Raw genomic sequence first — 23,790 nt, 5'->3', positions numbered from 1 at the left:
AAACTTCTTTATGGGTGAATCACATTTTAGGGTACTGTGGAAAACATCACCTGGCTTTGGAACAGTGATCCTTGGGGATAAAACACCCTTTTCACTACTTCAGATTCCTCTTCTGTTATTTGCTGGGTGTTTCTGAGTATCTTTCCAAAAGCACAGGAAAAAAATGCAATGTGGAAAATAAAGCTAGAATTTTGCTTTTTACCTTTTTGACTACGCTGAGTTTGTCTGGCGCGTGATCAAAAAGCGTGTCAAAGGCATCGCGCTCTGGTTTGGGGGAAAAAAAATTAAAATCAAAACACCTCCAACAGCCAAGTGCAGGAAGCAGGTTACCTGCCCAAAGCTTAATGGTTTTTTTCCTCAGAAAGTCACATAACAGAGACCCAAGCTAAAAGCCAGCACCTTATTTTGGTGTCTGGCTACATGCCAGAGCAAACTGCCACGGGAATTTTAGAGGTACCTGAAAATAAACATATTCACTGATTTCCCTTTTCTGCCATTCAAAATTGATACACAAAATATGTGGGTGAAAGAAAAATTAAAATGAAACACAAATTCTGCTTATACCCCATTGTAACTTAAATAGCTATGGTTGCATCCACACTCAGCATCAAATTCAGATATTAACTTGGTTAATTTAAAATTATTGGTAGCACCCCTGGCATCAGTAAAGCTTGGAACTAACTCAAGACAATTCTGATTCAGCAGTGTATGGAGAGCAAAGCCTACAGACAGTAAAAAGATTTAAATTATGTTTCTGCCTTCAAAGCACTGTCTATCAATATCTAATCCAATCTGTTTTCAACATAGTTTTTTCCATGATAAAATACTTTTTATTTACAGAACACATTTTAATAGTTTCCTACTGTTAAATAAACAAACATTTATTATTGTAATTAATAAAATAAACAATTATTATTATAATTATAAATTCCGTTGGTATCTGAAGATTTATTATTTAGCCCCTATAGCTCCCTGACATTACTTATTTTCCAAGTGCCTTATAATTATTTAATGTAGGTATGCTGCAAGAGAAGAAATCATAGTGTTCACATATTATAATGGGCAAATAAAGGAAGTAAATTACTTTTTTTCCCCATCCTTTACAGGGGCACACATCTTTAAAATGAGAAATGACTTAATGCCACTAAAAAAAAAATAAATGCAGAAAGGAAAATCTCTTGGCAGCAACACCCAAAGCTATCAGTTTTGTTTAGAAGACCAGACATACATTTGATAAGGCCTAAACTCTAAAGTCTAGCAAATACAGAGGAGATAAGATTCTCCATGCAAAGGAATTAGATAGGGCTGACTGTTTGCTGAAGGTGGGCAGATAAACAGAGCTTTGGACCTTGTGCCACAGCCCTTTGCTTCAGCAGTTTTCATGTATGAACTAAACAGTCATAATATAAGGGAGGTTTAACTCTCATTTCTGGGGATCACAAAGATTTTTACTTGAAAGCCACCAAGAAACAGTCCTAGGAAACATTGCCCTGTGCAGCATTTCAGCTCTGGAATCATAGAACTGTTCAGGCTGGAAAAGATCTCTGAGATCACCAAGTCCAACCACTCCCCCAGCACTCCCAAGGCCAGCACTAACCCTGGTCTTCTAAATAAAACTGATCGCTTTTGGTGCTGCTGCCACATCCACATGGCTTTAAAACCCTCCAGGGATGGGGACTCCGCCACTGCCCTGATAACCCTTTCCCTAGTTTTCCCTAATATGCAGCCTCATCTCCCCAACACAGCTTGAGTCTGTTTGCTCTCGTTCTGTAGGAGCAGAACCTGACCCCTCCTGGCTGCCCCCTCCTGTCAGGGAGTTGTGCAGAGCCACAAGGTCCCCCCTGAGCCTCCTTTGCTCCAGGCTGAGCCCCTTTCCCAGCTCCCTCAGCCCCTCCTGCTGCTCCAGCCCCTTCCCCAGCTCAGTTCCCTTCTCTGGACATGCTCCAGCCCCTCCATGTCCATCCTGTGGAGGGTTACTATTCATTACTTACAAATTAACCAAAACAACACAGACCAATCTAAAGAGCTCAAGAATGGTCCTACCCATTACACTCCACATCTGCATGGAGTAACAAAACCTGCTCCCCTGCAATACATTCCAACCTCATGGAATTGCTCAACCCCATTGTCTTGATCTGCTGAAAGAAAAAGTGACCAGATTTCTGTGCCTGACACATATAAATCAAAAAATAAATAAAAAATTCAGAGTCAAGTTTGTTACTTACCAAATCTTCCCATCATCATCCTGCAAGTCAGAGCATTCAAAGACATGAAGTTAGTCCATGAATAATCAGTTTTGGAAGACAAGAGTACGGCCCTAACAAGAGCCTTTCCTGAAATATCCAGAGGGCCAACCACTTGTGCAAACTCAGGGGGCTGAGCACATCACAGACCAGACCCAACGTGCTGCAGGAATGTCTCCAGCAAAGCACCAGTCATGTCAGGGAAATCCACTTGCAATTAATGAAAATGCTTAATTACATTTTATGCATAATTATGACTTGTTTTCCATACTTTTTATGATGAAGGGTGAATGACTAAATGTGCTTGTGTGTGCATTTCCCACAAATATAATCTAAACTGAACATCTTACAAGAAGCAAAGCCATCTATTTCACTTTAGCCTGTTTTCTCTGAAGAAAACATACATTATATGTGAATATTATGTAAATAAAACTGCCACATAATACATACATAGCCAGTGACATCATCAGACATATGCACGTTTTTATCAGCTGAGAATCAGGCCCTGATTTGCACAGAGGAATTTGAAAGTATTCAGTGAATGTGGGATTCTGCTCATCACTGCATTTTCCATAGGTGTACGTGTTCCCGGATATGCAACACATTAAACAGCATAACCTCTTAATATTGTGTAATATTAAACAGCTCCATAAAATATGTGTATAAACACACATGCAAATCTGCAAACATCTTCCCTGCTAAAAAATGTCCAAGCCCCAGCCTGCAGATTACATCTTGCAAACCACATCTGGATGAGAGCACAAGCTCACTGCATTGTTCAAGGGCATAGGAGAGAGGGGAGGAATTTTGGCCTACAAACCTGAGCCAGAGCTCTGATCCTACGAAAACCACTACAAGACCTTTAATGTCCACACAGAGACGTTATGATCTCATTTCTGAGTGCTTCCATCTGAAAGATGTTCCCCACTAAGCACCACATGGTGCTTCATTTATCTTCAAAGCCACGGGAAGCTGAGCCAACTCTACAGGGAGCCAATACACTGATAAACTGAGGGACGGCTCATGTAAGCCCCTCTTAGAAGAGCTGCCTTCAGGCCATGTGAAGGAAAATCTCAGCTTTCAGCTGAAACCCAAATGCATTGTCTAGCCTTCCCCTTATAAAAAGGGCTGTAAAAATATAAAGCAAAGTAATCTGGTGCAAAAACTGGAGAGGGAAGAGGTTTATTTATTTATTTTTGCTGAGCTTTTCTCCCCTTACAGTTTTAACTGTATCACTTCAGTTTTGAGAGGTATGTTGAAGAATTGCCTTTTGTCAAACTAATTCTTCCCCAAAATATCTACATATTAGCGCTTCACTTGATAGAGAAAACAGTACTAAGCAGAAAGCAGATATATATAGCTATGTCCTGTAGGCAGGGGGGAAAAAAAAGGCTCACAAAAGTCACTTTCAGTTAAAAACTTCTAAGACACAAGACACAAGACTTCTAAGTGTCCAGAGGACACTTCTCCCTTGTAGCATACTTCCAGAGACCAAGTCATTTCCATATAGTTAAAAAAGCACCACATGAAGGGATTTCATTAATTTAACAAGGAAAGAGGAAGATTAAACTTCTCTCTCATCTTTAGAAATGGTCTCACATCCTGCACCGAAGCGTTTTGTGCTTACTCTGTCGTGGTCGTCAGCTCCTCCGAAATGTGAGTGGTCTGAAGGAGGCCTTCACGTTTCTGGAAAGGAAGATGGAATTAGCAAAGGAGAAGCTCATCAGGGGCTCATTCAGCATCTTTCAGAACACCAGAGGGCAGAACTGGATGAGTTCCCTAAGTTTCACAGAGGCAGAGGTAAAACCACCGACACAGGAGGATTCACCCCCAGAACAGGGGCACTGATCAGGCCAATGGCCAAGGGGATGTTTGGGAAATGTATTTACACACCTATATTTGCAGCCAACTACCTCACTAACAATTCTCCTCACACCAGTGTCAACACCATGCCTAGAACACAATTTAGAGTTTGTCAGCCCCGTCTGAGATCCCTGCAGGGCAGCTGCTCACGTCACGGTGCCAACCAGCAGTTTGCCACATCTGGCAGCCTGACTCTTCTGGGACTGAAATGACACAGGTGGCTGTTCCCAGGCCAGGGCTCCAGAGTGCTGGCACAGCTCTCCTAGAGCAGGCATGGCACTGGGGCCACTGCCACACACCTGACAGGGACACATCCTCCAAGGAAACATAGGGAGCACAAAAAGCTCAGCTAATGACTTCACAGTGAATAGTATCTCCCTGATACTGGATTGTCTCTCCTTGGCATAATTTTCTGCATGAATAAGGAGTCTCTACCCAAGAGAAATAGCACACGTTGAGACTCCATTTCAAAACACCTCCGAGGCTGGCAGTGCTTTCATCTGAGTGAAAAACTTGCTTAACATCTCCATGGGCTCCTTTCAAAACTATGCCTGAATGGAGGAATTTCTTTCCTCCCTTCCCTGTGCTCAAAAAGCTGACAAAAAGAGCTCAAATCTCAGCAGCCATCTAGGAACCAGGTCTGTCAGAATGACTTAGGGGAGGGTTAATAAAGCTTCCTAGCTCAGGTAAGCAGGGAAACCACTCCCCAGGCACAAGTTCTGCACACTTTTACCATCTCAATTGTTTTCACCAGCTGAAACCCAAGCAAGAACTTATTAGGGAAAACAGCTTTGAGGAGAAACACATCCTTCCCCAGAAGCAGTTTAAGAAATGAGAAATGAGACCTAAAAATCAGCAAGAGGGACTCCTGCCCCTCCACTTCCTACTGAAGAAATGAAGGCAGGCAGACCTGCTGGAAGGGAGGGAGCCTGGCTGGAGGCATGGGGGGAGCTGTTACAGCTCCGTGCTCGATGGGGCCCTGGGCTGGGTGCTGCCAGCTGGCCACGTCTTCACATCCCTCACTTCCCTATCACACCTCTATCTCATCCTGCTCCCCCGAGGGAGCCATGGGAATGGAGCCAGGAGGTTTGGGGGAAAAGCCAGGATGACAGCATGGATGGAAAAATGAGGAAGCATCTGACAGGGCAGTATTTTCCTGCATACAAAACAATGTTGTCTTTATTCCATCCCACCACATCTCTGCTTTATTAACACAGGGCTCGGGACCTTCCAGGCATCCTGTACCCCAGGGAGAAGATGCTGTAACCTGTGAACAAAACCTCAGTAAGTGATGACTAGTGAGTAATGCCTCCAAGTGCCTGATAAGAAAGAGGAATGGATTCCAACACTGGCTCCCCAGCTGGTGGAAAAGGAAGCACTGCCCCCACTCCCAGGCAGCTGAGCATGCTGCTCTCACAGCAAGCCTAGGTCCCCTGACCTTGCAATCAAAAAGCAAATGTCACTCCTTGATAACACTTTGATTCCTTCCACCACTGGCACCAGACACATTTATTCTTCATCCTGCCTTGACTCTGACCTTTCAGTCTTCAACTCAGACTAGAAGGGAATTACTGTAAAAACACCCCAGATCTCCCAGCAGCACCAAGGTGGGGCATGCTGCAATTTTAAGAATAAGGCTGAGGCAAGCTAAGCATAAAAGATGACAGTTCCTGAGCCTTGTAAAAATAACCAACACAGTGAGCCTAAAGGACAATTTTTACACTTCATTCTGAGAACTTTTTTGTTTTCCTGAATTAGGGTGTTTCTTCACCATGCAAGCTTACATTTTGAATAGCAGGCAGTAGAGTCAGCTGGAAAATCTCAGTATTTTTCAGTTCTCACTGGAAGCACCACTGAAACCAACAGAGTTTCTCTCCTCCCTGCCCTCACTGAGGAGGGCTGGAATGACAGGCATGTGTTGAGTGACACCAGCATTAAAGCAGGTATCACCCTAGATTCTTAACTCAGCACTTAGAGTAGCTACTCACAGGATTTTAATTAGAAGGCCCACCTAAAGCCATGCTCTGCTGGGACCCTTCTTGAAAAACTTGGGCATATATTGCCATGGTCACCCAATTTCCTATTTCACACAAAGAAACCACAAAGAAAACTAATTCTGGAGGTTGATTTTGAAAAGACTTTCAAGTTACTTCCAAGTAACTACATTTCAGGAACTCTGCTCTTGAGAGGGGCTACGTCATGGAGGCCATTATGAAATAATAAAAACAAAAGTGTTTTTCCACTGAGTTGGTCTTTTAGTTGTTCCACATAACACAAAAAGACAGATAGATAGGTAAAGGTTCTTCCTGCCAAGGAAGGCAAAACAGGAAGTCATATCCAAAATGCTTGTGGGTTTCTGAGCAAACTGAACCGTGCGGGACCAAAAAAGGATAGTGCATTGTTTGACAGATCCAGATTGAACTACAGATCTTTCTCAGACTCTAAATCAACTATTTTAAATCTAAAAAAATATATATACAGAACCTTAAGAAGCTCTCCATCTGACACCTCAAGATGCTAAATGAAGAGAAGACTTTAATGGAAGGGTAGAATCACCACTGAACTGTGGAGATCTGGGTAAATATTTTCCATGTAGCACAGTGCTGTCATATTATCTCACTTGAAGGATCAGGACAGTGAAAGTAAGAGAAGAAAGAGCCCACAGCACTTACACGAGCTCATAAGGGGTCCTGCATTGCTCTGGGATGGGCTGTGGAGATGCACACAACTTGGCTGAGCAGTAACTTGCTAAACCAGTTTATTTTCATGGTGTAAGCACAGTCCTTTTGGGGAAGAAGCACCTCGGGGATCTGCACAGTGTGAGGACAGTTTAACAAGTGGATAAAGATAATCAAAGTCAACCACAAAAATGAGACTTAGCAAGTTTTGAAAATTTCAGTGTGGGTGTGTTCTTGCACCATACTCCCACAGCATCTTGCATGGTTTTCTTGCTGCAGGGTCAGTTCTGAAAGACTTGCACAGAAGTCTCTTAAACTGTTTATTAACCCCCTCAAACGTATTTCCAAGCAAAAAGAGGCATTTAAAAGAAAACCTCTCAGTTAACACCTTATGTTAACTGTGATCTAGTTTGACAGAACCCTATTCATTACTGGGATATGTAATCAGAGATCATTTAACAACAAATTGGTAATAATAGCAATAATCTTCTGAATAGTAGTTTCCTTACGTGGATTAGGAACAATATTAACCTCATCACCATTCTGTTTGCCATTAGTATAACAAAGCTAAACAAAATGCATTTAAAGAGATCTGTGCTACAGAACCAGCCTGTATTTTTAAACTAGATTTTGGGCACTGAACTACAAAAATTCAGCTTACCAAACTATAAGGCAAAAGTTCTCGTTCCAGAACAAACATGCTCTGCTTCATACCACCCCTTGCTTTCCGTTTAAGTAAACAAAGCTGGAGAGTTGCAAGCTTTTCCTAGCAGTGGATTAGGGGCTGAGACAAGCCTCCTCTTGCTCAGGGCCAGCTGCAGCCATGACCATCTCCAGGACTCCAGGCTCTAGATCCAAGAGCAAGAGCCTGTAGGATTTGACTTAACTCCCACTGTACCTGACACCTTCAGGCACTCCCTTGGGGACACAGGCGTTGCTCTCTCTCTCATCCCTAGCTTCTTGTCAGCCTTTATGTCACCCTGTCATCCTAGTCTCAAGATCCAGGTACTCTGGTGAACCAGATGGTGTCTCCTCTATATCTCTCCAATAGGAAAAGAAGTGTAAACCTTCTCCACAGCATTCCGTCTGCTGGGGAGGTGGAGGGTTCTGAAGCTTGAACTAAGGACAAGGAAAAGGAGGCTTTATCTCTCTACCTAATGTTTTTTCCTGACTTTGCAGTTACAGAAGACACTTCACTGTACTGGGTAAAAGGAGGTTTCTAGCATCAGGGTGTAAGAGAACTGCTGACCAGCTTATATTTACATATTCCTCCTCCTCTTTCCAAGACAGTCAAAAGAAAGTTAAAAAGAAATCAGTCTCCTATTTACATTCATGTTACCTTATAACTAACTCACTGTTGTTAAGTTCTGACTTCAGTTCTGAAAGAACTAAAGCAGTTCAAAATCACCTCCTATAGATAATACACACATTTATTGTGAACCAGGGAGTATCCACCAATTTCTCATTTAACATCACACCCTGAACCTCTAGGGCATCCAGGCAGGCAGCCTGGAAAACACCATTACTTAAATACAAAGCAAAATGGGGCTCATCTAATCAACCACCCTGCATCTTGTAAGGGGATCCAAGTCTTCAAAACAGGGTGTGGGATCACTTTATCTTCTTTATTCTTGACAGGAAACTCACTGCAGCCTGACAGCTGGAACAGTAAATGGCACTTGCAGAGCGAGTGCCACAGCAAACAGGAGCAGAGTGCCAGCTGGAATGCATCTGCCTGGGGTTCAGCAGCTGGGAGAAAAACTGGCTTCCCATGTTACAGATATGAGAAGCTTTCACTGGCATAGAAGGCAAGGAAAAAGCAGAAGTACAGATGCTTGAAAGTAGAGTCTTTGTAGCGGGAAAGGAAATGGTCGATACCAAGCAGAGAAAGGAATAACTAGAGCAGTATCTGGGGCAGGGGGGAAGCAGTCAGGGATCCTTAGGTCAGATCTCTTCTCCATATCTAAGGAAAGCTAACAAAAACACAACACTGTGAAAGAAATGATGAAAGTCTGTCAGGCCCGCCAAGGAAAACAACATGTCTAAGTCTGCACATGAAGTCATTGGGGAAAAACAACACTGCTAACAAGCATTCCAGACTAGGGAGATTCTATGTGCTGAAACTCCTTCCTGCGCTGTTGAGGTTTCAATGGCTTCTCTACAAAAAATGCATAGCAAGAAAAAATGTACTGGAGTGACAAATGGCAGGCCCAATGCTCCCTTGTACAAAATCCCATTGCATACTTTCAGCTTGCTATTGCAGGAGCAAAGGCTGGCCCCAAACCTACTAAAGACGTGCTGTTCTTGGGGTCACACATAAGCACATGCAATCCAAAAACGCATTCCCATGGGTGTGGTGGCCTGTTAACCCCCTGACTCTGTATGTTCCCCCTGTTCCCTCCCCAGCCTTGGCCACTCCCTCCGTTTTTCTCCCTATTGCCTCCTGTACCCCAACCCTGCCCAGGGACAAAACCACCCCGCACCCAGACCCTGTTGTCTCTCTACCTCTGAACATCGCGGGGACGAGGTGTGGTTAAAGCCATCCCAAACCCTCAAGAGAGGCCCTTCTCTGCCTTCTTTACCACCCCTGCGCTGTAACGCTGCTGGCTGCCGGAGCCAGACCGCGGGGCTGTCCCAAATGGACTCCGGGATGCGCCTGATCACACAGCCCTGGGAAACCTCGCTGAGCTCTCAGGGAGCAGCAGCCTGCTGGGCAGAGTCCAGCAGTTACTACACATGGGCATGGGACTCACTAAACAACTGGGACACGTTTTCTAAATGACAAGAGATGGGAGGCCCAGGACTGCACAATCTGCTCTGTTCCTCCCAGGAGCTGGTACTCACCCGTACAACCACCACTTGCACTGACACATGCTCAGGCAGCCGGATGGGAGCTCGGAAATGCATTGCCAAAGCCACCAGAAGGTGAAGAATGGAAATCAGATTCTTGCCATGGATGGCTGCAGGGAACAAGGGAAATGAAGCAAGTAAAATGATACTGAGGCGTTATTTTAAACAAACAGCTCTGGGGGAAAAGGCAGTGACAAATGCTTTTGGTCAACACAGTCTTTTAATCTTTCTTCCTCTTTTTCCTGAATTAGTAAGGCCTACAATGTAACTTCACAGGTAGCAAAGCCTAGATTCAGCCCTTCCTTTAAGCTTAACTTACAACTCCAAACCCTCTCTGCTCAACACAGACAGGCAGACCCAACCACTTGCTTTTCACTGCGCTGGAGGATGCTGGAGAAAAGCGCACTTATCAGACTTCCTAAGTGATAACAAACTTTCTAAGACAGAAAATATAACAGAATCCTTACAGTCAACATTCCACTTGATTGTCCAGCCATGGGGTCGAAGTAAATCATGGACAGCTTCCAAGACCGTCTGCAACTTCTGCTTCTGACCAATTTCAGATTGTGTCACCTCTGCCACATTCAGTTTACGATCAGCCAATTTTTCTGCATTTGGAAAACAAATTAAATAAATAAATAAAAAGGACAGGCAAGACTGAATTAAACTGTGTGGGAATAACAAGCACAAACCACTGGAGTCCACTGGAACTTTTCTAAGAGAATTCTTTTCCTTGGAAGGAAAAATAGCTGGAAGTAAAACTTTCACCAGAGCGTGTCAGTTCCAATAAAAATGTGACAAAACTGGTAAAGTCTAGCTGAACATGCTCATCAATCAGGTGTCAAAATATGTAACAACTTTCAGCTAGACATCAAGCTAGCAGCAATATAAATTATACCTCCCAATTTCTTTCACTGCAGAAAAGCATTTGGCACAACACAGCCTTCACTATGCAAGGAATCTGCAGAGGTGTACAGGACTTTTTTTAAAAGTTAGTTTAGGACAAAAAACTGGAAATATTTTGTGTGAACATTTACTTCAGCTTGATAAGCTTTATTTCAGGTTAGCTGAAGGTATGAATTTAAGCTAAAGCACATTTTGCATCCTCAAACCCTCAAGACTCATATGACCCAGGCAGTGGAACTAATTTAAAAAATAAGTTGGTACAATCTTGTCATGTTGTTGACATTGTCACATCATAGTTGATTACTTCCAAAATGAAATCATGCGGGAAAATGTGTAAAATTCCACTACTAACATTTCAATTCTGTTAACATAATATAATTATTTGTGGCCAAAGTTGTAGACAAGTCATTCTTCTCTTCCTCTGCATTGTGGCCCTTGCAAAAGAGACAGGAGCTAAAATCCTCTAAAAAAAGAAAGAGCAGGGAGCTGAGGAAGGCGGGGTAGAGCCCTCCAGCCATCAGAGCAATGGGAACAGCTGATCTCTGTTCTCTCTCCACACCCATGAAAAATGTGGCCAAACTCACTGTGCTGATCCGTCCAGGAGGTCAGGACAGGTTGGCCATATTCCAATTATACACTATTCCACTCTTTAAAACAAAAAAACATGCTTCACCAAAACTGCTTTCACAAAATAAGGCGCTAAAGAATCTAAAGATTCTTCCAGAAATGTTTCAGAGTTGTCAAAACCTATCATTCCAATAATGGATATATTTCTGCTCTCAAGTTCAAGACATGTTTCTTCTGGATGTTTTATCCAGCTGAAGATATCTATCTATTTATTTTTTCAAAGTGGCAGCAATATGAAAGTAGTCCAGTAAGCCAAAGAGAAAAGACTTGCAGGTTATCAACTAATAAATACTTTGACCATCCTTACTGTTTCTAGCAATCTAAAGTAGGGAAATTTTAATCAATATTATTTTATCAAGATTACCAAAACAAGCAAATTAATTTTTCAGTCCCATGTTAGGGCTTCTACCTATTCTCAGCCCAGGTTAGCTGACAGTCAGCAAACAAATTTATTTCCTTTCACACTGGAATCTTGTGTACCAAGCCATTTCAGCTTCTCTGAGTGGCACTACTTGTCCCTTGCTAAATTAACTAAACAAGGAGCTCCACCTCGATCAGTCATTTGCTAGTATCTTGTTTCAAACTGCTTCAGCATAAGCCCAGCGACAAGCTGTTGTCCTTAGCCACGCCCAAAAACAAGGGGTTATCAAGACAAAACACCTTTCACTCAAAAGGAATGGTTAACTACCACTTGAAGTTTAATTTCTCCAGGCTGAGCCCCTTTCCCAGCTCCCTCAGCCCCTCCTGGTGCTCCAGCCCCTTCCCCAGCTCTGTTCCCTTCCCTGGACACGCTCCAGCCCCTCAGTGTCTTACATACACACACGTAGGTACAACTAAGCACCTTCTAAATGTCTGCAGGCTTGAGGCTGGAGCCATGGCTCCGCAGGGAGCGTGAGGAAGCAGTGATACCTGAGACAGCTGCAGTGAAACCCACTGCCAGCTGAAGAAGCAGAGTTATGAAGCATGCTATGAACTACTGGATTCCAACAAATATTCCCCAGCTAAAATTACCTGTACAATGCTGATCTGCACCACATTTGGAGGCTCCTGGCTGCAGTCTAACCCACAAGTGTTAAAAGTACTCTTGTTTCATTCCTCAAGTTGTTATTTTGAGGGGTTTCAACTGCATGCGAAGGTAACTGCCATTAACCAATTTTAAGGCTTGTGGATGTTCATCCAGACACCTGTCATTTAAGGGGCACATGCAGAAAATCCAGCAAGTAGCACCCATCAGCACCAGGTCCTCCTGCCCCACTGTGACACACACCCCCCACAGCCCAGCCCACTCTTGAAAACACAGCAGAAGTGAGCTGAGGGCAGTCTGGCTAGGAAACTGTGGATTTACAAGAGACTGGAAGCCTCAAGCCTCCTTGTTGGCTGAAAGCATCCCCATAAATCACTTCATTATCACAAGTCTTCTCCACTATGCTTCCTGCATCAACACACACATTGCAAAGATGGAAGGGGGCTGAAAAATCCCAAATTCTCAACTGAGTGTATCCCCTCATGTGTCATTCACACAGAAGTGCACATTTTGAGCACATACCTGCTGCCATGCATTCCCTTTTTCTCTTTTTCCCCCCAAAATAATACTATCAGGACCTCAAAGCAGCTCTCAGCCCAACAGCTTTCAAAACCAAACCATACTGACAAAATTTTGCACTGCACGGCTTCTGCTTGGCACCATAAACACAAACCTCTTCACTCCTTTTCTACCCTTATTTCAGCTGTCTGGACTACACTTAGTCCATAGAACAGATACCTAGGAATCATCTGGATTTCCTCCCCTCTCAGAAGGCAGCCTGAGGAGAACAGATGGAGAAGCTGAGGCTGCAGCTTTCAGTGAAATCAAGCATCTCCCTGAGATGTTGAGTTACTGCACAGACCTGCTGCTGTGTGCAGGAAGAGGTTAATTTTGGGCCCTTCCAGTTCTCTTGTGTGAGCTCACCCAGCAGCTTTTGCAGCACCTGCCCATCATAAAGGTCCTCTTCAAGTTGTTTGACAATGATTCTCTCCTCCACCAGCACATCATTAATCCAGTCAATTAGAACCTGCAAGCACAGAAATAGGAGGCAAATATCTAAAACCAACTGAAGTATGTTCCTTTCATTCAAGGCAGTAATCAGGAATATAAAATACGTGAAGTGCAAGCATATTTATGTATTTCCAAGTTGCAGAGATAAGACCTGAATGTAAAAAAAAAATATAATAAAAGCATCTCATTGTCCCCTATTGTTTTTAATTCAGGTCTTGACAACAGGACAAGGCATTTTATCCCCAGCTATTGCAGAATACAAAAGTCCAGAATTAAGATCTTGGTCAAATGGGTCTGATAATCATTTTACAATTTTAACAGTTCCCATATGCTAACTACCATAAAATCATTCAATCACATGTGAAACAGGAATGAACATAAAGAACCTTTAAAAAAAAAAGGAACTGAACTAAGTTTTCCAGGTGCCAAAGATAATAATTTCCAAAGAGTTACAGGAAAACAAGCCTTGACTGAGGCTGGTAGTAGTGCTGTCCTCCAATTTATTACTTGGAAAATTAAATTGTTTTCACAAAAATAACACAGTTCTGTGGGAAGAGACACAACGTTAATTCCTCCTACGTCCTTGGTTCTATAAGAGGAGAAGAGTACTGCCAATCACAGATGTGAAAAATCCATTAACCAGAGCCACCTAAAAACAATAAGCTTCATTTAAAGATTCTGCAGTCTTTAATTTACATCATATAAAGTTGTGGATTCTTTAAATTCACTTTCTGCTTAGACCCCATATTTCTGCCTCTTCTTGGCAGCTGTGATGGCTGAGAAAGTTGTGGGGTTTGCATAAACAAGAGATGGTAAAACAAAAGCAAATGAAAAAAATATATGCAGGCTTGCAGTGGAAAACACCCACCTTGGGAATCCTAGGGAACACAAGCATTTGAGTATGTTGGTCACGAGGACATTTAAGTTATTCAGCCTGGCTACTGATGTTCATTCAACCTAAAAACCTCAAATAAATTTGGCTAGGCTTAGTGACCATGAAAAAGTTTACAATCCTAACATGAAATACTAATGCTTCATGTACAGACTCTAGTCCGTATCTTTAGTACTTCCAAAGCATGCTGAAAATATGCAGGGCTCAAAGTCAGCTCTAAAAATAGGGACAGCATGTAAGTGGCAAATTTTAGCCAAGTGATTTGGCAATTGCTCAATCCATGGAAAGCAAGGATCAGCATCAATGCTCACCTGTGTAAATCACCTTTGCCCTCTAAGCTGCCCAGAGGGACTAAAACCACAACAAGAAAAATGACTCCTCCAAAGACCTGTCTTTGAAAATAAAGGATTTCTGATAAGTTATTCACTATTCAGTATCAGCAACTTGTGTCAGAAGTGTTCTTCCCTCACACACGAACAGAAAGAGAGGAGGTGATTGAAGAGACGTGGATATGCAAGGTCTGTATCGGCATCACCCCACTGCTCCCCTGTGACAAGTCAGCAAAGAATTACCACAGCTGGAAGCCAATGAGAAGCACAATATTATCTTTCACCTCAAAAACTTCACCAGTGACACAGAAAAAGTAGTCCTAGATAACAAGACATCATCCAGAAAGAGATTTTCACTTAGACATCCGTAGAAAATCAACTGAAGAAACGAAAATCCTAAAAAGTTTGGATCTTCCATGAGATTTATAGAACAAACTTTCAAAACTTATCTGAAGCTCAGCTGAAAATATCATTAAATAATCAGATCCCATTACAGTCCCTATAAGAAGAGGTTGGACTTCAAGAAGACCTCAAAAGCTTTGTTAAAGGAAGACTCAGGATGCTAAACTATTTGAAACCATTAATAAACATTTTATTTTGTGTCCTGTGCCGAATGGTATTGAAGTCAGAATCTAGAAAATGCCAAGGATTTAAAATTACAGAATAAAAGGTAGGATCCAACAACCCACTTCCAAGAGTACAGATACACAGGAAACACAGGTATAGGGTCTTAAAAAAGGAAAATACTTACACTATGTGCTAATTAAATGTTTCACAAAAATTTAGCACTGAAAAACTACAGGAAAAAAAGCTACAAAAAAGAGACACAAATTAAACAGGTCTAGCCATACTTATTTTATGATTTTAATAGTTTAGTACCTCAATCAAAGACAAACATCTCAAAGAATGTTCTAACTTCTCTACTATTCGGACTACAACTCCAGCTCCACTAGAAAAAATGAATTTGCAAAGTTAAAGAAACCAATCCAGGTGGGTTTTTTTAACAGCTGTTGAAGACTGGAAAGTACTGTAATTAAAATAATCCCAAGCCTTTCTTGATTTCTTGATTGTGTATTAATTAGAAGCCTGGAAAAAAAATTCAGCACAGATTTTGTTTTTTTTTTTTTTTTTTTTAATTTTTACAGAGGAAACACCACATTGCTTATTGAAACAAGCAACGTGCAGGAATCCTTTCTGACCCTGCTCATGGAAAGTCAGCTCTCTGCAGCTCTTTGTAATTTCTCCTTCATGAAAAGGCAGAAGCAGGAAAGATTCAATAACCTGAATGCCTGAAAATTCTAAACAGCCTGACACAGGCACACTGGTGCTTGGAGGGAGGCAGACAAGAGCTTTTCCTATGCATGGAAAGATGCTTAACCTCGATCTGTCTGGTCTCACGCTCCTCTATCCATTCCTTCATTCCTGTGCCTGCACTTCTTACAGCTGCAGCTCAATATTGCAATTTGGGCTCATAAAAAGCTGCTTTTCTATAGCCTTCTATAATATTTGGGGCTAGTAGTGTGGTTTTAAAAATTGAATATGATATTCTTATGTCCTCACAACCATGCCTGGCATTTCATGCATATCTGCACTCCTCTAAAGCACTTTTGAACTGGGCCAAATGCTCAGACACAGACTTGTAGCTGTGAAAATTCAGAGGTCAAGGGCATAAGGACCCCAGAGTCACTGCTGTACAGCAGTGAAAAAAATGCAAAACAACACAAAATACATGAACACATCTGGCACAATGGGAAAACAGGAAGCCCAGCCACCAAAAACAGCACAGAAAGAAAATCCTGGCTTCAATGACCCACTTCCCCTCAGCTTCTGGGAGAATTAGGAAGCAGAGATCAAAGGTATAAAACTGGCTTCAGGGCTGAGCATGAAAATTATTAGCAAAAATTCATATTCGGGCCTCTTGACTAAGCACTGGCATCCTGTAAGCAAGGGGAAGGCTTCTTGCTGCCAAAAGCAGATCTCAGAGCATTTAGGGAGCTCGGTTTCATCTAGTCACATGTGAGAAACCACATTCAAAGGACAGTGGCTTCATTTTGGTTTTCTCTTCACCTCAGTAAATCTAAAAAAGCCATAAAACCAGACACAGGAAAAGTTGGTATCTTCCAGGACAGTGAATGTTTTACTTTTCAGGCAGTGTCTAGAGCAGCAATGTTTGGATCTGCATAAAGTTTAGATGAATCTTTTAAAGGCTAGAAGTTGTTGCAGTTATAAGCCAATCTTACAGTAGTGCTTGAAGGAAGGAAAAGCACCTTACAACTGTGGCTTGCTGCCTTTTGTCAAGGCACTTTCAGATGGGACCCAATTCTTGCACACAGATGTTCTAAAATTTTGCATTCAATTAGCGGAAGCTCTTTTTCATATTCTTCCTACTGAAATACTGAAAATGAGCAAATATTGGACAATGAGTAAAATAAGCTCACATATTTCAGACACTAGAAATGGAGAATTTTGTGAATACAATATTTATATGTACATATAAATAGAACCAGTAACTCATCTGTCTTTCCCTAAGCTGAATTTTCAGCTTTAGATCTGTTCAGCCACATAACAAATTTTGATTACACACAGGGCAAATGAAGTGAGTTTAAAAAAGCTGCTGGCCACAGAGGGAATTTTGTTGAACACTTCATCCTGATAGATTGTAACTGTTTTTAGAAAACTGTCTATGGTGATAACAAACAACACTTCCAGGCGTATTGTTTTTCATTTGGGCAAGAAGACTTAAAGCAGGTATTTTCACATCCCCAACTAAGCAGCCTTCAACAAGGAGTTTCTCTGTATATTTGCTTTATTAAGAGTGAGGAATGAGGCTTTTTGTTGTGTTTTTCATCTGCTGGTCTCTGTATTACCACAGTGCTGTGGTGGAGTCTGTCCCTCCAGAGTTACAAAGGCTCTGTCAAAATCACTTCCAAATGCCCAATCCACAATGCATACAATTCCTATGGCATGAGGTCAGCAGAAATTAAGCCAACATTTGGTGGAGACAAAGAGGTACTAAAGCAGCATCAGCAGCAGATATCTCTGCTGCTTCTTTGCACTGAGATCCATTTAGCCCACTGCATGTGACTGGCAGGACAGAAACACTCAGCATCAGTGATGGCGAACCATTGGCATGTCTAACTCTGGTGCTGAAAGAGATCTGGGCTGGCCCCAACGAAACTGAGTCTCTGCCAGCTTTGAAAAGGCATGAGGCTCTGCTGATGCTATTGGCACATTCTTCTCTGAAGGGAAAAAGAGAGAAAGAACCACTTGGAACTACAAAAACCTCCGTCTATTCAAGTTCCCACTCCTCACTAGTCCGTGGAGAGCTCTCTTTTCAGGCTCTGGGGGACAGACACTTTTCTGCTGGCTGGGTTTCTAAAGCACAGCAATTCTCATCCAGCACTGGGGCTTTGGAAAATGCCATTAACCACCAAAGAACAGAAAATGAGGAATAAATTACTCTTTTTTTTTTTTTGCATTATCCAAGCTCTGTAGTATAAAGTAAGTTTTGCCAACATAATTCAAACCTCTCCCTGGCTTACAGATTCACACCAAGAGAGTGTGAGCTCACACCAGCGCTGCTGAATCTCTGTAAAAACTCTAACTGCTGAGAGGTATGCAAGTTGTTAGCAATTAGCTAAATTACACAGGCACTCCACAGAACACATCTCTCCTTTGAGGATGATCCCAAGGAAACAATCTCCAGTTCCATGCTGCTTCCTGCACCAGGTGATCCCATTCCATTGGGACCTCTCTCCTTGTGCAAGTGTAAACTGGCCTAGTGACCCTGAACCTGATTCTGCAATGCACTTAAACATATCCTCAAGTGCTGTTCTGGCCCCGACTTTCATTCCTCCTGGAGGTTTTCAGGTTTTTAATCTGAAAGAATATAACCTTGCTGGACTATGACATCCAGGGAAGACTCAGAAACTTGTATTAAACTGAGCAGGACAATTCACAATTTAAAAGCAATTGCGGTTTCAGTATCAAGTCTCCTGAATCACAGAGTACATCTGGTTCCTCCACTGCAGAGACTCTTGTTCAGCTGATAATATCACTGCTCCAGTAGCAGAGAAACCACATTACATTCTGAGAGGGTGATGCAAGACCACTGCACCTTGGAGAGAATTAATGGATTTAGGTACCAACAAAGAAAGAATGTGCAGCCACTTAATTTAAAACCACAACATACTCCCGGCGAATTAGAACAACAGAAATTTGAGCACAGCTCCTTGCTAAACTCAGCCTGATGTGGTTTTGTGATGCTAGGCACGTTATTGTAGTGGTAATAACAGATCACTGGGCTTGTTTTAAAGATGTAGCAGGTGAGCAGTTTGCTGAGGCACTCACTGAAACAGTTCACTTTGGGGAAGCAGCCAGGGTGCATTAGGTTTCCAGCAGGGAATATGCCCCAGCTCAGCCCCCTCTCTGTATACGGTATGCGCTATCCAAAGTTTTCATATCCACACAGACAGAGCTGTACTGTCGTTTCCAAGAAACATTATTTTTACAATTCTTTTAAAGAAATAAAGGGAAAGTGTAGTGGGAAGTATAACAGCAGCACAAATACCTTTTTGAAAGAGAGCACACTTTTTCAGGCTTGCCATCCCTTCTCCTCCTGCTTGAGCTTGCACCATGTTAATCCCAACAACTTTCTGCATAGAAAAGGTTCTCCTAAACACAAGTCCTTCAAGATCAAGTCCTCTGTCATGCCAGGCAGGAACTACTGGCGCTGCTGAGTCAGGAAGTCTCATTTAACATCAGCACATCTGGGCACACCTCATCAACACCTTGGGCAGGTGTGTCCAGTGACGAGACAGACTCAGAACTACCTGTCCCTGACCCAGCACACAGGTAAAAACTGAGAGCAGAATGCAGGGCAAGAAGAACCTCAGTTCCAACTTTCCCATGACACAAGACGTCCCCTCCTTGTCCCCTAACATTTCAGTGCTACTCTTTCTTCTCCTGAAACCTCACTAATGTTTTCCAAAGCTCCTTCCCAGCTTTCACAAACAGAAGGAACCTACATTTTGTGTGCAGGGACTGCAGACAGACTCAAGCCAAGCACTGATCCTTGCTGTGATCATCACAAGGATAGAAATGGACAATGGAGCTTTACTCCACTACTCCACAAGCACCTGACATTCAGCCTTTCCTTGTCCCTCTCACTGTTGCTTTTAGCCTTACCTTGTTGTTGACCTTCATCTCAGTTTTCACAGCTGTTTTCCAGTAACAAGTTGCTATTCCTCAACTGTGTTCTTGGGTGACCAGCTTATAAATTACTCCAGCTCACTAGTTAAAAGATTTGAAGAAGGACAAAAATTTATTTCCTACCTTGATCAGTTCCTTGAACTTGGGGTCTTCTTTTGAGTTAGGATCGATCATAGTGCGTTCCTCATTCTCCTCTGTTCAAGTAAAAGGGGAAACCTTAGCGAGATCCACTACAAATGTGCACTGCTGAAACTGCAACAACTCCTGACCCTGAAGGGGCTTGTCAGCTGATCGAGAAATGGCAGTGCCTACTCATCCTCTTAGCCAGGGGATGTCCCATGACCCAAGTGTCAGGCAATTTTAGAGACACACAGAAAGATAACACAGCCCCACTTCCCTAAACCAGGATTGTTTTCACTGACCTTCCCCTGCTCGGGCCCTGCCATATGTAGAGTGCTTCAGGAAAATCCCTGTCCTCATATGAGGCATGTTCATATTAACACACCAAAAACCCCAGTGGACTACTTTTCTCCTCCTCCTCAGTTTGTGTTTAACTTCTGTTTGAAAACACCTGTCCCAAATTACAGAACCTGGAAGAATATAATGAGCTTAATGCACTACACTCAGTGCAGCTCTGAGATTTGGGCTGAGAGTTTGTGCCTCCACCCTCTGGTTTCCTCAAAACTTGGTCACACATGTACTCCTGAGTGCAGGAACTCCTTAACCTTCCATTAAGCTTAAGAGAGAAATTATCCTGCTTTGTATCAGCTGTACTGGTACATGGGGGAAGAACATAAAAGAGACTTCCCAGGTGTAAAGCCTTCTATTTCTTCTGCTGATGAGATGAAGATGTGTGAGAAGTGCTCTCTAACGGCCAGAAGGCAGGCCATATGCAATCCTATTTTACTACTGATTGCTCAATTCTTTCTATCAGGACAACAAAGGAGGGGTTTTGGTATGACCACTGGTCAGGCCATTGTCACACTGCTCAGTGTGACCTGGCAGTGACCAGCCTACAGTGACTTTCCACTGCAGTGCCAGACTTCACTGCTGTCAGACAGGAAACATGGCACATCCTGGACACAAGACTGACTACACACTATTTAATAACCAGTATCTAACTGCTTACCTTAGTCTTCACCCACACATTTGGGGTCAATATTTTCCAGGGCTTTTCATTATTATTCAAAAACAAAAATAAGACCATGCTGTCTGAACACACCCAAAAAATTTCCATAAACCAATGAAAAAACCATGAATTTTTTTGCTGCTTTCCCCCTCTGTTCCTTTAGTTCCTCATTACTGCCTAGGGTGAGTCAGGCAGTCCATCATAAGGAAGTGACACCCACTGCACACCCAAAACACTAACCCTGAGCAGGACTTGACCCATAACAGTACATGATTCACCACAGAACCTGGTTAACATTCACTGGTGATCATGTCTTTGCAGGACAGGCCTTCAGCAGTAGTCCTGCATCTCCTAAAGGCATCCACAGCTTTACTGGTATCCAGAAGAAATCACTGGAGGCACTCCTGATCCAGACATATCGACACAGAGCAACCAACAGTTTGCCTACATCTTAGAAAAAAAGTACTCTGCATTTCCTTCTATTCTCCTAATCAGAAAATCCAAATGACTAACACTTTTCTGGTTTTAATTTACTGCTTTATTATTTGTCTTGATGTTTGATTTCCAGTTTCATAATTAGCTTGCTTCAGCTAATTCTGTAGATTAAGAGACATAAGGCCAGGACAGACAAAAGCAGTTTATTTCAACAAGTTTTAAACCCTTTTTGCTATTAAATTATGCTGTTGCTCTTGTAGGGACTCAGAGGGAGGAAATGGGGATGGACATGGGAGAGAGTCCATAAACCACCTTGCTTGGCACTGCTTTTCAAACTCCATTTAGCCTTTCTAATTTCTAGTCTACAAGTACCATGCAACCTTTTTCCATTGTCACTTCCAATCCTCTCACTTCCAGCTGGGCAACCTGCATTCAGCAGTGAAGCCCTGATGTGGGGGCCAGAGTGGCCCCCTTCACAAACCATCTCTGCAGCATGAAAACTTTACCTAATAGTGTGTCTTCTGGATGGATGTCCACGGTGCTTGGGTTCATCGGAGCATTGATGGCATTTTTACCTTCTTCTTGGAGGTCACTCACTGGATAGAAGAGAAAAACCAAAAAGAATGTAATAAATGCACAGTTGGTGTCTATGTAGGGCTTGGGGACGGTGTTCATAATAAGAGACAACATCTGGTAGATCCATTTCAGAACAGGACCACAGTTTATGGCATGAAGAAGTGCAGCCACAGTGGAAAATAAAATTGAAGTAGCATCCTTTTATAGCTTCCTATTAAACAGAGCTACCACACAAGTGGCTGGAAAATTTTAGCAAGAAACCCAATTCTGTGGTAAGAACAAGCTGAGAGTGCTTGTTTCTCCAGAAGGAAGGGGTGGGAGCTTTGCCTGCAGAATGGCCCCAACCTAGAGCAGACATCACAGTGTGAAAACAAACCCCTTTTCTGACAGCATGACCACCACTCATCACCTCCCTTTGTAGCAGCAGAACAGGAGGAACTGCAACTTGCTACTGGCCTTATTAAATCCTCAGAGAATCCCAGGGAGACCTACCAAATAAAGATGAAAAGGTATTTAATTCCAGCGTTGCCACTTGATAGAATAGATGTGCCATGATCTGGTGAACGCAAATATGATTTTTTTTTTTTTTTTTTTTTTTTTTTTAATTTCAAGCTCATCTTAAACTTACAACTCTCCTTTGGGAAAGTCAGTAAAGCATGCTTCATAAATAAAATGGATGTTAAAATACTTCCCTGCATCCTGCCATATGGAAGGAACTAAACTTGAGGACAAATACTGAAGAGTCCTTCAGTGTTTTCACAGAACCTGACAGTAAGAAAAGCACCAGCACTGCTGTAACACTTCCAAGTGTAACTTCTCCAAGGCACATCTCCCCTTAAACTCAGATAACATTTGTTTTAAGGTGTGATATTGAACTAGATGGATATGAATTAGGAGATCCAAAGAAACCACAACAGCCCCATCTTTTCAGTGACAGTTCTGTGTAAGCATGAACTAAAATGACTTGTGGCAGCATTTGTGGTAGTGCAATCTCCTTTGAGAAGGGTCCAAGTCCCACACTCCTTTCAGAGAAAAGCAAGAATTTCCAAATACATAAGGTTTGCTAAGCAAACTTTTCTCAGGAAAGAAAAGAAGGAACAGTTAAATAATGGTCACAGTATCCCTTCAAGCTCTCCCCTTCCAGAGCAGTCACTATTCCCCTTTGCCACTGGAAAAACAAACCACAGGCTTGTCATTTGCATGCAGTCTGAGAAGGTTACAAAATCCTGCATCAGAACTCGCTGTTTTCCTGCCTAATAGAAGTGGAAAAGACAGAGATTTTACTGCCACAGAGGAGGGCAGGGAAGAAGAATACACTGCAATCCCCACTCCTTCCCTCAGAGAAAACTGGAACAGGTGCTTAAGACAAGTTCACACATTTCTTAATTGCAGTCCCAAGAGGTTACTTAATTCTGGTTCACAGCATGATACTGAACACCACTAAAATCCTCATTATGAAATGCAAGCAGCAAACCCCAGTCTCGTATTACGATACCTGATGGTTTATGCCCCATGGTTCTTGACTGCAAACAGAAAGCAATGTCCTCAGGCTGAAATTTAACCTCCTGAATGAAGATGCTGGTAAATAAATTCTTAAAGTACCCCTTTTCTGCATTCCTTCTCATTTTCTTGAAAACGTCCACAAACAAAAAAGTCAGGGAGCAAGAAGGCCTCATGGAGCAGATCAAATCAGCTCTAACAACCCTTACCCAGCCCTGTTTGCATTGCTCCAAACTAGAGCTTTCTCACCCCAACAACTCCTACACTGTGATGCCACCAGGAGGCACAAGACAATTAATGTGGAAACTGAAGTTCGATTTTTAAAACTGTTCTAGGACTGTAAGTGCCCAAACTTCAGTTAAGTCAGACTTATTTAAGAACTACCAGCCTTATTTCTAGATGTAGCACTCTTCTTTATCACAGCTGTGTTGTCATTCTGGGAATGCCAAGTATTCAGAAAGTTCAGGGCATCGCTGTTCCCAATGTTCTGCAAATGCAGAGGAGAGCTGCTAAGTT

At 42.5% G+C, this 23,790-nt stretch overlaps 1 protein-coding gene across 2 annotated transcripts in view; it reads right to left on the bottom strand.

The window, feature by feature from the left end:
* The window catches only part of PARVB (parvin beta), a 56,137-nt gene that overhangs the window by 11,911 nt on the left and 20,436 nt on the right, over positions 1 to 23,790 (bottom strand). For both annotated transcript variants that reach the window (XM_039571066.1, XM_010410260.4), the window contains exons 2-9: positions 21,705 to 21,794; positions 19,758 to 19,828; positions 13,116 to 13,218; positions 10,102 to 10,242; positions 9,629 to 9,744; positions 3,871 to 3,929; positions 2,226 to 2,245; positions 203 to 264 (exon numbers count right to left, since the gene is read on the bottom strand). In XM_039571066.1, coding sequence (XP_039427000.1) covers positions 203 to 264; positions 2,226 to 2,245; positions 3,871 to 3,929; positions 9,629 to 9,744; positions 10,102 to 10,242; positions 13,116 to 13,218; positions 19,758 to 19,828; positions 21,705 to 21,794 — 662 coding nt within the window. The remainder of the gene's footprint in view (positions 1 to 202; positions 265 to 2,225; positions 2,246 to 3,870; positions 3,930 to 9,628; positions 9,745 to 10,101; positions 10,243 to 13,115; positions 13,219 to 19,757; positions 19,829 to 21,704; positions 21,795 to 23,790) is intronic.

Source organism: Corvus cornix, chromosome 1A (genome assembly GCF_000738735.6).
Source record: "Corvus cornix cornix isolate S_Up_H32 chromosome 1A, ASM73873v5, whole genome shotgun sequence".
In the NCBI taxonomy this organism is placed as follows: domain Eukaryota; kingdom Metazoa; phylum Chordata; class Aves; order Passeriformes; family Corvidae; genus Corvus; species Corvus cornix.
This window is presented reverse-complemented; position numbering and strand designations above follow the sequence as displayed.